At 56.5% G+C, this 12,984-nt stretch overlaps 2 protein-coding genes across 4 annotated transcripts in view; both read right to left on the reverse strand.

Moving 5' to 3' along the window:
* TCIRG1 (T cell immune regulator 1, ATPase H+ transporting V0 subunit a3) overlaps positions 1–3,693 on the reverse strand; it is a 21,523-nt gene extending 17,830 nt beyond the window's left edge. The window contains exon 1 of one of the 2 annotated variants that reach the window (XM_027855957.1): positions 3,594–3,693. The gene's annotated coding sequence lies outside the window, so the exon portion shown is untranslated. The remainder of the gene's footprint in view (positions 1–3,593) is intronic. The other variant, XM_027855958.1, reaches the window with a different exon arrangement.
* A 5,771-nt stretch (positions 3,694–9,464) lies between these two features.
* The window catches only part of NDUFS8 (NADH:ubiquinone oxidoreductase core subunit S8), a 4,353-nt gene continuing 833 nt past the window's right edge, over positions 9,465–12,984 (reverse strand). For both annotated transcript variants that reach the window (XM_027855984.1, XM_027855983.1), the window contains exons 2-7: positions 12,257–12,311; positions 12,098–12,163; positions 10,275–10,364; positions 10,013–10,185; positions 9,796–9,924; positions 9,465–9,688 (exon numbers count right to left, since the gene is read on the reverse strand). In XM_027855984.1, coding sequence (XP_027711785.1) covers positions 9,557–9,688; positions 9,796–9,924; positions 10,013–10,185; positions 10,275–10,364; positions 12,098–12,163; positions 12,257–12,311 — 645 coding nt within the window. In that variant the 3' untranslated portion in view covers positions 9,465–9,556. The remainder of the gene's footprint in view (positions 9,689–9,795; positions 9,925–10,012; positions 10,186–10,274; positions 10,365–12,097; positions 12,164–12,256; positions 12,312–12,984) is intronic.

Consider the following 12,984-nt stretch of genomic DNA (forward strand, 5'->3'; position numbering starts at 1 on the left):
TAAGGTCTGTCCCAGTTCTGACGTTCTCTGTTCTAAGGTCTGTCCCACCTCTGATATCCTACATTCTCTAAGGTCTGTCCCAGTTCTGACGTTCTCTGTTCTAAGGTCTGTCCCAGCTCTGACGTTCTCTGTTCTGAGGTCTCCTCCAGCTCTGACATCCTAGATTCTCTGTTTTAAGGTCTGTCCCAGTTCTAACGTTCTATACTCTATGTTCTAAATCAACTGAGCACCTCCCCCCCTTCTGCCCTGGGCCTGGGCCTGGGCCTCTAGGTGGGGCATGAAGGTGGAGATGTTTTTAAAGGAGTCAGGCGATGGTACAGTGCATGAAATAACTAAACATGCCTTCTGCCTGCGATCACCGCTCGTCAAAAGCGTGGAGATATGATTGGGAAAAAAGATGCACAACAATCTCTCTGGAAAGTTTTCCTGAACGCACAGGAACTTTTTGCCATCAATCCTTGTCTTAATTAAAGGCTACTTGGGGCTGGGGAAGGATTCCTCCGAGTCCAAAGCGCTGCCAGACCATAGGCTCTGCGCCCCCAGGAATGCCACCATCTTGGCTGAGGCCCCGGGGACTGGCAGAGAGTTGGAGGGAGCCGAGACAGTGCAGCCCGGGGGAGGGGGGAGCTTTTCAGAAGGGATAGGGCAGGAGGGAAGCTTCCTTTCCTTTTTCCCCTTCCTCCCTCCCTCACCAGCCCCACCTGTCCCAGACTCTGGTCTCCTCTGAAGAGCAAACAGCAAACACACTCAGAGGTTTGTTTTCCCAGTGGCCCTCTGCGCCTGAGCCTGATGCCTCCGGAAGAAACACTACCATTTCCCATGGGCTTAGGCGTAAGGGCTGAGCCTGGGGAAGCCGGGGCATGGGCTGGCTGCCATGTTCCGGCAGTTAGCTGGCCCCCCGCCCTCCCAAAACCACGGCGAGCTTGCTGGGCCTTCCAAGGCGACAACCATCTAATCTGATGGACTCATGTGGACTCAGGAACCCTCAGCAACGCAGACCAAGGTGAATCGGGGCATCTCGGAGCTACTGGCATGACTCTCTCAGAAGAGGAGAAAGGGTGCCAGGGGAGGTGAGTGGAGAGGTCCGGGAGCTCCCCTAAAGGCTCCACCGATTCCACCAGGCCCTGAGACTCATTCATTCATTCATTCACAGACATTCCCTGGCCCCCATTACGAACTGGCTCCAAAGTTGAGCAAAGTTGATATCCTGCCCGCAGGGAGCTTACACTTTAGCAGGCTGCTGCTGGCAGAAGGTTGGTCCTTCAAAGTCATTCTAGTACGGGGAAAACAGAAGTAGGGGCTCTTCATGTGACTTGGCTCATCACTTCTCCTGGGGGGAGGGGTTGCCTATCATTCCCCATCTCTGGATGGGGAAATGGATGGCCCCCAAAGGGGGATGGGAAAAACAACATCACCTTGGCCACAAGAAGGAGGAAAAGGACTGGAAGTGGAAACCCCCCAGATGGTGAATGCGTGAGTCAAAGCCACAATGACAAGTTCATACAGGGCCGGGGGAAAGAGGAAACGGAGGAGGAATGAAGAAGTCAGCTTGGTCCCCTCAAAGCATCGTTCTCATTGCATTCCGGTCCCGCGCGGGCCCTGCACCCCTGGGGCTGAAGGCCAACCCCTGGGAGGGCCCTGAGGGGCAGCCACGGGCAGCCACGAGCAGCCCCTCCCCCACCCAGAGTGGCGGCCCAGGGCTCCCCGCTGCCTGCCTCTGGAGCTGTTCTCCGGGCTCCTGATTCCCCTCTTTCACTTTCAGTTCTTCAAGGCCTCCTTGCATGTAATTAGCAGCACTTAGAACTAGGCCTCGTGGGACACAGAGATGCCCCAAACCTTACAGGTTAGAGAAGGTTCTCAGTCTGAACAATGCCAGCTTCCACAGTCTAGGCTGTCCAGAAGGCAGCTCTGACCATCTGTGTTCTATGTTCTAAGGTTCCCCCTGCCCAGTTCTGACATTTTACATACGAAGACCCCTTGTTAGCTCTGATTTCCTATTGGCTCCCCCTCCAATTGTCACCCCCCACTCCGAAAATGGGCTTTTGCGTCTTCAGGTTCAGTCCTGGGAGGCCCCCTGCCTTCTGGCCTGCTCCCTCGGGCCACAGACAACTGCCCCTTGCTCCCCTGGCCCCCCCCATTCCCTTTTCTGTGTCTCCTTCTCAACTCTCTGGGGATAAACAGAAAGAGGTCTGTAGTCCTAAACTTAACTCAGCATCAGCGGACTAGCCTACACACTCCCTGAGGGCAAGCCCTCTAGTCAGGTTTGAAATACATTTTTTCTGCTAGTTTTTGCTCTGACATTACCTACATTTTCCCACACGTCCCTCCCTCATCTTTACCTCCAGACAGTCATCCTCTACAACACAGAATAACAGGGAAAAACAGTTGGGCCGCACTCCCCTCTCATCCCCAAAGGCTGCCGATGTGGGACCCACTGTTCCCCCTTGGGGAGGAGCCCCCACTTCTGTCCAAGCTGGAGCATGGGCATTAAACCTCCTGCAGTTTTCCTTATCTTTCTTTGCACGAGGCAGAGCACAGAGTGCGTTCCAGACCTAACGTATGTCCCACTGTAGAGGACAGAAGTCCACAGAGGGGACTAGCCCGAGGGGGCCACAGTGGGGGGTGGGGAGAGGACCCAGGCCCCCTGACACCCAGCCTAGTGGGGCTGTCCTCTCCCAGTGGGGGAGGGCTAGAAAGTAACAGAGTAAGAACACTTGCCTTGGCTGGGAAGGCTGCCTGGGAAAAAGTCTTAAGGCAGTGGCTGACCTCCAGCAGCCGCAGGTCAGCCTGTGACTCAACCCCCTTGTGTCTGCCTGAGTCCCGGGATGCATGGCAGGAATGATTCTGAGAGATGGCTCTGGGATCTTCCTCTGGGCTCAGGTGACCCTAGTGGACAGTTCTCAGAGTGGGGGTAGGGGGCTATGGGAAGGGGCCAAAGAAGGTGGTGAGGAAGAACTCGGAACTTAATGGGGGGGGGGGTGCAGTGCGGTGCAGTGAGCAGAGAGAGCCAGGACTGGGAGCCAGGAACCCTGGGTTCTAGGCCTGAGGCACCACTGAGAACCTTAAAGTCCCATTTCCTGTCTGCGCCTGGAGAGGCACAAAGTTCTGCAAATGAGGTTATTTGGACAGGACTGCCTCGAAGGTCCCTTGGAGCTCCCAAGATCTGTCATCCCCGCCAATGAGCAGCTGGACGGTCTCCCAGGGCAGGAAGGGGCATTCACACCTCGGAGGCCGTCTGGTCCTCTAACAACCCTGGCAGGGGCCACGGTCCCCCGGGCTCCTCGGCGCCACCCCCCCCCAGCTCCCTTAACACCAGCTCATGTCCTCTGGAGCTCCAGCGCCTCCAAAGCCCTGTGACTATTCTTCCCATTTTCAAACGAGGAAACTGAGGCTTACGGAAGGGGAAAGAGCGCCAGGGGCACGCATCGAGGCGCTGAGCCTGGAACTGGACCCAGGTCTCGGCATTCTCTCACTCAGCCCTGGGACCCGGGGTGGGGCTGGGGAAGAGGCTAGGAGGGCGCCAGCCTGAGGATGGAGGGCTGCGGGCGGGGTATATGGGATGCGCATCTGGATTTCGCCCCGGCCCCACTTACCCAGCACGCTGCGCCCCGCACCGAGTCTGGCCCCTGCCCTAGCTCCTGGGCTCCTGGGTGCGATCTGCAGTCGCAAGAGGGAGGACCCAACTTCTGCTAGGCTACCCGGATAGCCTGAGGGCGGGGCGGGTCCTGGGGAGGGGAGGAGAACGGGGCGAGACCGCCCAGCCAACTTGGCTGGCTTCTGGGGAAGCTCTGCCCCTCCTCCGGGCCCCTGCCCTTTTTCTTCCCCCCCGCCCCCGCCCCGATTCGGCAGGCCCAGGGGCCCTGAATGCTGCAGCCACTGGCCCCAGGACTGGTTCCCTGACCCGCCTGGGGCCATGACAGTGGTCAGAGCTGGGAGGACACATCGAAGTCTAGAGGAGGAAATTGAGGCCCGGGGAATGAGGGGTGGGGAAAAGTGGCTGGCAGAGTCTGGTAGGGCTGAGGGATCGTGGAGGACACACCCAGAGCTAGGAGGGAGCTAGGAGGCGTCTACTTAACCCTGCTCTCACTTCGCCCCATTCAAACCACCAAGGAGTATTTATTAAGCACCTACTGTGTGCCAGGGATACCAAGGCCGAACATAAAGGGGAACCCCGTCCACAGGGAGCTACCCTTGCAAGGAAGGGGCCAGCAGAGACATATATACATATGGGAGACATAGACACACAGACACACAGACACACAGACACACAGACACACAGAGTGGCTAGAGCACCCCACCGGCCTGGAGTCAGGAAGACCTGAATTTCAATCCTGTCTCTAGACACTATGAGCTGTGTGACCTTGTAAAATGCACTGGAGAAGGAAATGGCAAACAGCTACAGTATCTTTGTCAAGAAAACCGGAAATGGGGTCACAGAGAGTCAGACAGGACTGAAACAACTGAAGAACGTATACATTAGACAAAATGACAGACAGCATAAATATGAAGTGAGTGAATACAAAGATATACAAAGTAGCTAAAGAGGGCAGAAGACTTCGGGAAGAAGGTGGTAGCTGGCTGCTGCCTTAAAGGGAAGGAGAAAGGGATGAACCCCAGGACTGGGGCGGGGGGGAGGAGGAATGGGGATGGACCTGTGAGTTTTGCCCTGTGGTTTGGGAGAAGGCATTCCCACTCAGGCCATAGCATCAGCCTGGCCAGGTAGTGAACTGCCCACCCCATTAGGAAGTCCAGACCGGACCAGGAGAACGAGTTGGCATCTATCTGCCCTTAGGGCACAGCTTCTTTCCCTCCTGTCACTGAACCTGACTTTCTAAAAAATGTTTTACAATGACTGGCTTCCTTTGTAATTGTATGTATTTTATTTTGTGCACTTAAGAAGGTTGTTCTGAGAAGCGGTCCATAGGCTGGACCAGAATGCCAAGCAGCAGGGCGACATGGTCAGCCCTGGGCTTCATAAAAATCCCTTTGGCCAACGTGAGGAGGCTGGATTGGCGTGGGGAGAGGCTGGAGGCAGGAACAATCTTTGGAAGGCCAGTAGAGAGGGGATAGGGCCTGGTGAAGGTGGGTGACTGTGAAGGAGGGCAGGAAGGACAAGCCTGGGGGGCCGTTTGGATCTGTGGAGGATAACTCTGGAGCTGTGAGCCTGGGAGAGGGACCCTCACCAGATCCAGGGGAGCTCTGAAGAGGAGACGCAGGTCAGAAGTGACTAGAAGGGGAGAGAGCTCGGATCTCTGGTAAAATCATCTCATCTTGGGTTCCACAGACCTCCAAGGCATCCACCATTAGATTTCAGGAGGTCCACGAACTTGAATGAAGGACTGAATTTTCATTAACCTCCAACTGAAACTGAGCATTTCCTTAGATGTAGGCAACAAACAGGCTTCACTGGACTCACAGCCAGAGGGTCCAAGACACATAGAAGGTTAAGAACCTCCTGCCTAGGCCAACCTTCTAATTCTACAAATGGAGAAAATAGGCCCAGAGGAGTCAGGGGACTAACCTCCAGTTGAGAAGTGGCTAGCTGAGCTTCTAAGCCAGATGCTCCAACTCCCAACCCCATGGGCTTGTGATTACGCTCCCTGGGGCTGCCCCCGTTATCCTTGGAGCTCAAGCACCTGCCACCCTGCCCTCCTCCCCAGGAGCCATGAGGGCCCCTCGTCTCCTGTTCCCTACTGCTCAGCTCCCTGGATCTTTACAATGTTACTGTATCAGTCATTCTCCTGGTTCTGATCCCCTCCTTCTGCGTCAGTTCATATAAGTCTTCCCAGGTTTCTCAGATACTATCCCCGCCCATCATGTCTAACAGCACAATAGTATTCTATCCCCTTCATGTGCCATGATGTTTGGCCATTTCCCAGTTCATGGGCATCCTCTCGATTTCCAATTCTTTGCTATCACAAATGGTTCTTTGTTTAGAATTAGTTGTGGCACTGCTGGGTCAAAGCGTATACATGGTGACCCTGATGCACCCTTGGGGTGCATTCATAAGTCTCTGACTCCTCACTACCACCCAGGGCGTGTGTGTGTGTGTGTGTGTGGCATGTGTCCTTCAGAGAGGACACTTGAGATGTGGAAAAGGGAAGTGACTCATAAGAAATAACGCAGCAAGTCATTAGGGGCAATCCAGGGTCTCCGGTTGAAATTCAAAGCTCTTTCATCAGACCACATCCTCTTTCCTCCTTGCCCTGCCCTGTCCTGTCCCCATTGCTGCTAACCACCAACCCAGAGGGATTTGGCTGGGTGTTATCACAGGACTGTCCTTGCCCCCAACCCCCACCTCCAAAGCGTCTGCCAAAGGCACGGTGTGGCAGAGGGGACCTGTGGCCCAGGTCTGGCTCTGCCACCGATTCCCTGCGGTACCTGGGCAAGTCACTTCAATTTTGGGGGGTTGTTACCAAGGAGTCAATCAACAGTCATGGTCTTTTCATAAGTGACTTGGACGGGAGAGGCATCTTAGAGATCTTCTGGTCTCCAACTCCCTCATTCTATAGTTTGGGAAAGTGAAGCCCGGAGAGTGACTCCCCAGGGTCACACAGCTGGTAACTAGCAGGTTGGGAGCCACGTCCTGAGCTCCGGGGTCAGGACCGTCCACTGAACCGAGACCAAGGCAAATTTCTGGCCTGGAGCTCCACGTCTGGGCACGATGCCCGGTGGAGGGGCCCAGTGCAGAGTGACTGCAGGAGCAGAGAAAGCCGGAACCCTGCAGATAACCCTGCAGGGGCTCTTCTCTAACCTGTCAGTATTATATAGCGTCTGCTGTGCCAGGCACTGTGCTAAGCCCTTTACAGTTATCTCCTTGGTTCTCATAACCCTGTGAGGTAGGTGCTTTTATCAGCTTCATTTGTAATTGGGGAAACTGAGGCAAATAGAGCTGAAGTGATTTGTCCAAGGTCAAACAGCTAGGAAGTTTTGAACTCGGGTCTTCCCAAAACCAGAACCAGCCTCTGTCCACTGCTCTAAAGATACCTCTTCTAGTCCTGCCATAGACAAGCACAGCGACCCGGCACCAATCTCTTAGACGGCTGGGCCTTCACTTCCTCTTCTAGCAACCAAGCAGGCGACCTCAATGGCTCCCTCAACTGAGATGACGGCCATCCAGGGCATCCTAAGCCTTGAAGTACTATCGAAAAGTCAGCAATGACGGTAACGATGACTCCCGTTAGCCAAGCCGTGGGAAACTGGGGCTCTGGCTCCCCTACAGGTGTGTCTGCCCATCCTTTGGCCAGTGTGGTACTGGTGGCCCCTCCATCTGTGGCCTCCACAAACTTGTCCACGGGCAGCTTGAGCAGCTAGGGGCCCCAGGTGATGGTTGGCTGTGACCTTTGAGCTGGGCTTAGGTATAAGGAGACCGTGACGCAGGATTACAATGCACACGACCCGACCTTTACTCCTGGTCACTGTTGACACAAGCTTGCCTGCCGCCCTGCTCTGAGGTCTGGTTACTGGACGTGCCCTAATTTGGGTTTTCAGTCTGGCCTCTAGGATGAGGGGCACTCGTCCTAGAGGACGGCTGAGCCCGCCGTCCCACACAGGGGCCTTGGACACTGATCCCGAGGCCTTCTCCCTCCACATCCCCCAAGCTCACTGTCACCCTCACTCCCCTCCAGCTGCTGCCCCACGTCCTGCTTCCCCTCTCCTCTCCCGACCCTGCCACCACCCTGCACCCGGTCTCCCCAGAAGCCCCGGCTAAATGCCCGCCTTCCCTAGGAAGCCTTTCTCGATGGCCCTGGATTCTGGTGCCTTCCCTCGGTTGGCCACCTCCTGTTCATTCTGGCCATAGCTGGTTTGAGCGTGGTTGTCTGTACTTTCTTCCCCACTAGACTGAGCGCCAAGAGGGCAGAGACTGATTTTTGCCTCTTGGAGCCAATGCCTGGCACATAGTAGGTGCTTAGTAAAGAAGTGCTTGTCAGGGCCTGGCTCGTGTGCTCCACTCTTCCAGAACTTTCCGGGTCCTCCCCTAGTTCCTCTGGCTGCTTTCCTCACCCTTGTGCACATCACATCCAGAATCACAGAATCAGGAGGTGGCAGGGTCCTGAGCGGCCTCCATGCTAGCTAGCATTTCCACAGCAGCAAAGCCCTTCACGAATATGAACCTCATTTTATTCTCACAACCACCCTGGGAGGTAGGTGCTGTTATTCCCACTTTACAGTTGAGGAAGCTGAGGCCAAGGTCAAATGACTCGTCCAGGATCACACAGCCAGTAAGTGCCTAGGGCTGGATTTGAATTCAGGTCTTCCTGAGTCCAGGACCAGCGCTCTATCGTCCCGGAGGACCCCTAGTTAGCTGCCAATCCAATTGTGCACAGAGAGAATTAATTCCCTACTAGAATACAGACATGGAGGTCCAGCCTATGCTAAAGACCTGCAAAGGGGGAAGCCCTGCTCCCTCTGGGCAGCTCCAACCGGCAGGACACTCTTCCTGACCTCCCGTTTGCACCTGCCCCTAATCCCACCATCCCCACTTCAAGCCCTTCAGCTACCTGAGGAGGCCCATGGGATGCCCGTACCTTCGTCTTCTCCAGGCCCAACGTTCTCCTTTCCCTGCCCCTACGGTGGATGGTCTTGGGGCCCTTCCCACCCCCCATCTTAGACTGCAGGCTCTGGGGGCGGCAGGCACCGAGTAGCACAGGGCTCTGTTCCCAGGGTCCAGGACCACAGAGTAGAGGCGTAACAGGCTTCTGGATGCGTTTGGTTTTCCCTACAGCCTGCACACCCTCCCTCTTTCCTCTACCTACCAACACCTCAGCCACCCTTCAAGGCCTTGCTGACGCTCCTCACTCCCTCACCCTCAGTGGCTCCCTTGCTCCGTCCTAGACGCTTCTTTTGCTTGGCACTTTGCCAGGCCTGCCTTACCTAGTCAGCGATTTTCCCCTGGTTCTGACCCTGGCTGGACCGAGCTGCTCCGGGCCAGCTCATGGCCAGGAGGTTCTGGGTCAGCAGGCACAACCAAAGGGTCACCCCAGGCCCCCAGCTGCTTGCCACCCCACCGGAGCTCGTCTGCTCTTCCTTCACTTATGACCTGTCCCTCTGGCAGAAGCTTCCCAATCCTGCTCTTAAATTAGACTTCACGGGTGTGGGGGACCCTCTCCTACCAATGCCGATGGGCCAGGAGCACAGACCCGCCCCAAGGCAGAGCCAGGCCTTGAACCTGGGCCGTGCTGACTGACCTGCCAAGGCTGCCCCTCCCCCCCATCTGAAAGTGCTCGGTAAGGGTGACCTTGAGGGAAAGCGCCCAGCCCCCTTCCTGCTTCCAGGCAGCAATGAGGAAGTAGCCGGGCCGAGCAGAAGGGGCGCCGCCAAGGACCGGAAGCCTGGCCTCTGGCCAATCTGAGAGCTCCCTCGAGGACTCCCGAAACGGGGATGTGGGGGCTGGGCAGGCGGCCGGAGGAGCCCCACCCCGTGACTCGACGCGTCCCTAGCTCCGCCACGTGAGACGCCCAGCACACGTTTCTAGGCTTTATTCCAGGCGCCCAGACGGAGGGCGGCTGCCACCCTCGGACCAGACTGGGGGTGAAGGGAGTGGCCGGGCCCGGCTTCACCGATACAGGAAGTCGGCCTGGATGTTGGCGGCAATCTCGGCCTCCCACTTGTCCCCGTTATTGAGAAGTTTCTCCTTGTTGTAAAGCAGTTCCTCGTGGGTCTCCGTGGAGAATTCAAAGTTGGGGCCCTAGGTAGGGGGATGGGGAGTTGTGACGCCCTGGGGATGTCCCCTGCCCTCCACGCCCTGTGGGGACTCCAGACCCGTCCCCCAACCCCCGGCCCCGGCCTGCTGACCTCCACGATGGCGTCCACGGGGCAGGCTTCCTGGCAGAAGCCGCAGTAGATGCATTTGGTCATATCGATGTCGTAGCGGGTTGTCCTCCGGCTGCCGTCCGCCCTGGGCTGGGCCTCGATGGTGATGGCCTGCAGAAGGGATGGGTCAGCAGCAGAGCTCCCGCCTCCCTCCACCACAATCCGGACAGCGCTCGCCTCTTGCACACGGGTGCCTCACCTGGGCCGGGCAGACCGCCTCACAGAGTTTGCAGGCAATACACCGCTCCTCCCCCGAAGGGTAGCGCCTCAAGGCGTGCTCCCCTCGAAAGCGCGGACTCAGAGGGCCCTTCTCAAAGGGATAGTTGATGGTGGCGGGTTCCCGGAACAGGTAACTCAGAGTCATTGCCAAGCCTACAAAAAAGGCAGAGGGTCCCCAGGGAGGCCATCTCCCCCCGCCCCCGGGAGGGCCTCCTCAGCTGCCCCCCAGCACCTGCACGCACCTCGGAAGAGCTCCGTCCACATCAGGGTCTGGGCTGCCCGGTCAGTCACAGACTTCATGTCCGTGACAGGCTCCTTCACATTCACATACTCTGGAAGGAAGGCACGTCAGCTTGTTAGGGAAGGATGGGCGGAGGCAGGACTCAGCGCTAAGCCACCTCAGACACAAAAAGACTCCCCAGAATGAGGCCCCTTGACCCTAATGTGAAGGACTGTGGCGTCCCTGGTCACCCACAAAACCCGCTGGTTCAATCTACTTTACTAAGGAAAGTGAACAAAGGCATCTTTAGCAAAATTTCTTTTTTATCAAAACCTCAGTTCACCAGAAAAATAAATCAACTGAATGATCAGCAAATAGGGTTTCTCAACAAGCTAGGCTCACTGTCCTGAATCGCCCCTGCCTCACCACAGCATCAACTGTCTTAAGGATATACCGGACATACCTCAAAGGGGTCGGGATGGGGTCACCTGCTGAGCGAGGTGCTAGGACAGAGCCCTCAATAAATAACAGGACTGCAAGATTTCTCCTAATTAAAGATTTAGGATAGAATGGTTCTGCCCAACTCAGGGCAGGGGACCCAGGCCTGAAGGCAGAGAGCCAGCAAAATGGGCTGACTGATCTGGCATGCTGGGTCTTCTCTCCAGAGCATCTGGTGTGCACACATCGGGTCACCTTCCCTCTCCGGGGTGTCTGACACCAGCAGCTCTCCCTCATTCTCAGGGGGGTCTGACGCACGTGGGGTCTCCCTCCGGGTCCCTGTCTCTTGCCATTCCCTCAGGGCTGAGCCAGCACAAGGCGAGGCACCCCATCTCTGCTCAGCCACATCCTGAGTCCCAAATGCAAGAACCCGGGAGACGTGGGACTGCTGCACCGGAGAGGAAGAGGGTGGTGCAGGACCTAGCTCCTCCAGGCCCACGGTTTGTGTTTGTGAACCTGAAAGCAGCAGCTAGCGGAACTCTCCGACTGCAAGGCGCCTGAGGGCAGGGACCGTTGTCCTGGCTGGACCAGAGAAAGTGGGTCTGTGAGGGTCCTTGGAGACCAGCCAGGCCAGCGCCATCACCCTCCGGAAGACGGAGCTCAAGGCTGGAGAAGGAGCTTCGCCAAGGCCCCAGAAGGGATCTGGGGCAGTGCAGGGATGCTAGCCGAGGTCCTCGGATGCCTGCTACCTGTTTTCCTGGGATGCCCGCCATCCTGGGACAATGCTAGCTTGCATCTTGTGCCCGGTGAGAGGTGTGGCCCAAGTCTAGCATCCAATGCTGTGTCTAGAGGTCTCTGCCAGAGGACACACTGGGCAGCGGCAGGCTTCTACTCATGAAGGGCACTGGGCTAAGAAGGTGCCTAGGCCTTCTTCCTCAACAGCAGGAGAGCAAAGCCTGGGGACCTGCCGGGGGCATGGGAGGAGCAGGGCAGAGCCCAGGGGCCTGGTCTAGAGGACCCCTCTGACACTTACGGGCTCCCCTCCCTCCGGCCCTGAGCAAGTCGCCCCACGTCTCTGAGCACCGGCTTCCTCATCTGCTCCCAAAAGCACTAACAATATCGGCACCAGGAGCCACCCACGAGAGGTTTGGGGAAGCACCCCACGAAGGCTCCAGAAATGGGACCGGCTCCTAGGACCCCTCTTTGCTCGGGCGCCAGGCGCACGGCGGATGCGGCAGAGCCCATCCTGAACCTCAGCAGCATCTCCTCCATTTATGCCCTGAGTGGACAAAAGGACAAAAGGAAACCCTGGACCATTCTGGGTGGGCTGAGTTAGAGGTCAAAGGTCTTCCAGGCAGAGTGGGGAGAGAAACACTGCTGTCTGAGGACCAACCCCGGGATACTCACTGTAGGAAGAGGAGGAGGACGGACTGCTGTGCAGACCTCTGGCCAGGCCTCGGCAACTGCCTGGTCCTAGAAGAAGAGGCAGAAGGATTACCTGGTCCCAGTGCCAAGAGCCTCCCATCCCCCTCCCCAACCCCTGTGCCGCGGCTGGGCGCTGCCTACCTGTGCCTGCCACCCGGCAAAGGACACGCAGCAGAGCCATGTTTGGGCTGCTCATCTGGGGAGAGGAGCGGGAGCCCCGGTCAACAGAAGGTCCAGCCTCCCCTCCCCCGCAGGAGCCCGGAGCCCCAGCTTCCACGTGGCTCCCCTTCAGGCCTGCTCTACACTGCCCCCCCACCCACTCTGCGGAGCCTCCGTTCATTCACTCACTCGTTCATTCCTTCACTCACTCTTTCCTTCATTTATTCACCCATTCCTTCACTCACTCATTCATTTACTCATTTGTTCGTTCACTCGTTCACTCGTTCCTTCACTTAGCCATTCACTCACTTGTTCATTCGTTCCTTCATTCATTCATTTACTCGCTTGTTCGTTCATTCCTTCACTCACTCGTTCCTTCATTTATTCACCCATTCCTTTACTCGTTCATTCATTTATTCATTCGTTCGTTCACTCATTTCTTCACTTCGCCATTCACTCACTCGTTCACTCATTCCTTCACTCGTTCAATCCTTCACTCACTGGTTCCTTCATTTATTCCCCCATTCCTTCACTCATTCATTTACTCATTTGTTCGTTCACTCATTCCTTCACTTAGCCATTCACTCACTTGTTCATTCATTCCTTCACTCGTTCCTTCATTTATTCACTCGTTCCTTCACTCATTCATTGATTCACTCACCCATTCCTTCACTCGTTCCTTCATTTACTCACTCGTTCGTTCACTCCTT

This window comes from Vombatus ursinus, unplaced genomic scaffold (assembly GCF_900497805.2).
Source record: "Vombatus ursinus unplaced genomic scaffold, bare-nosed wombat genome assembly UNPS02011369.1, whole genome shotgun sequence".
NCBI lineage: Eukaryota > Metazoa > Chordata > Mammalia > Diprotodontia > Vombatidae > Vombatus > Vombatus ursinus.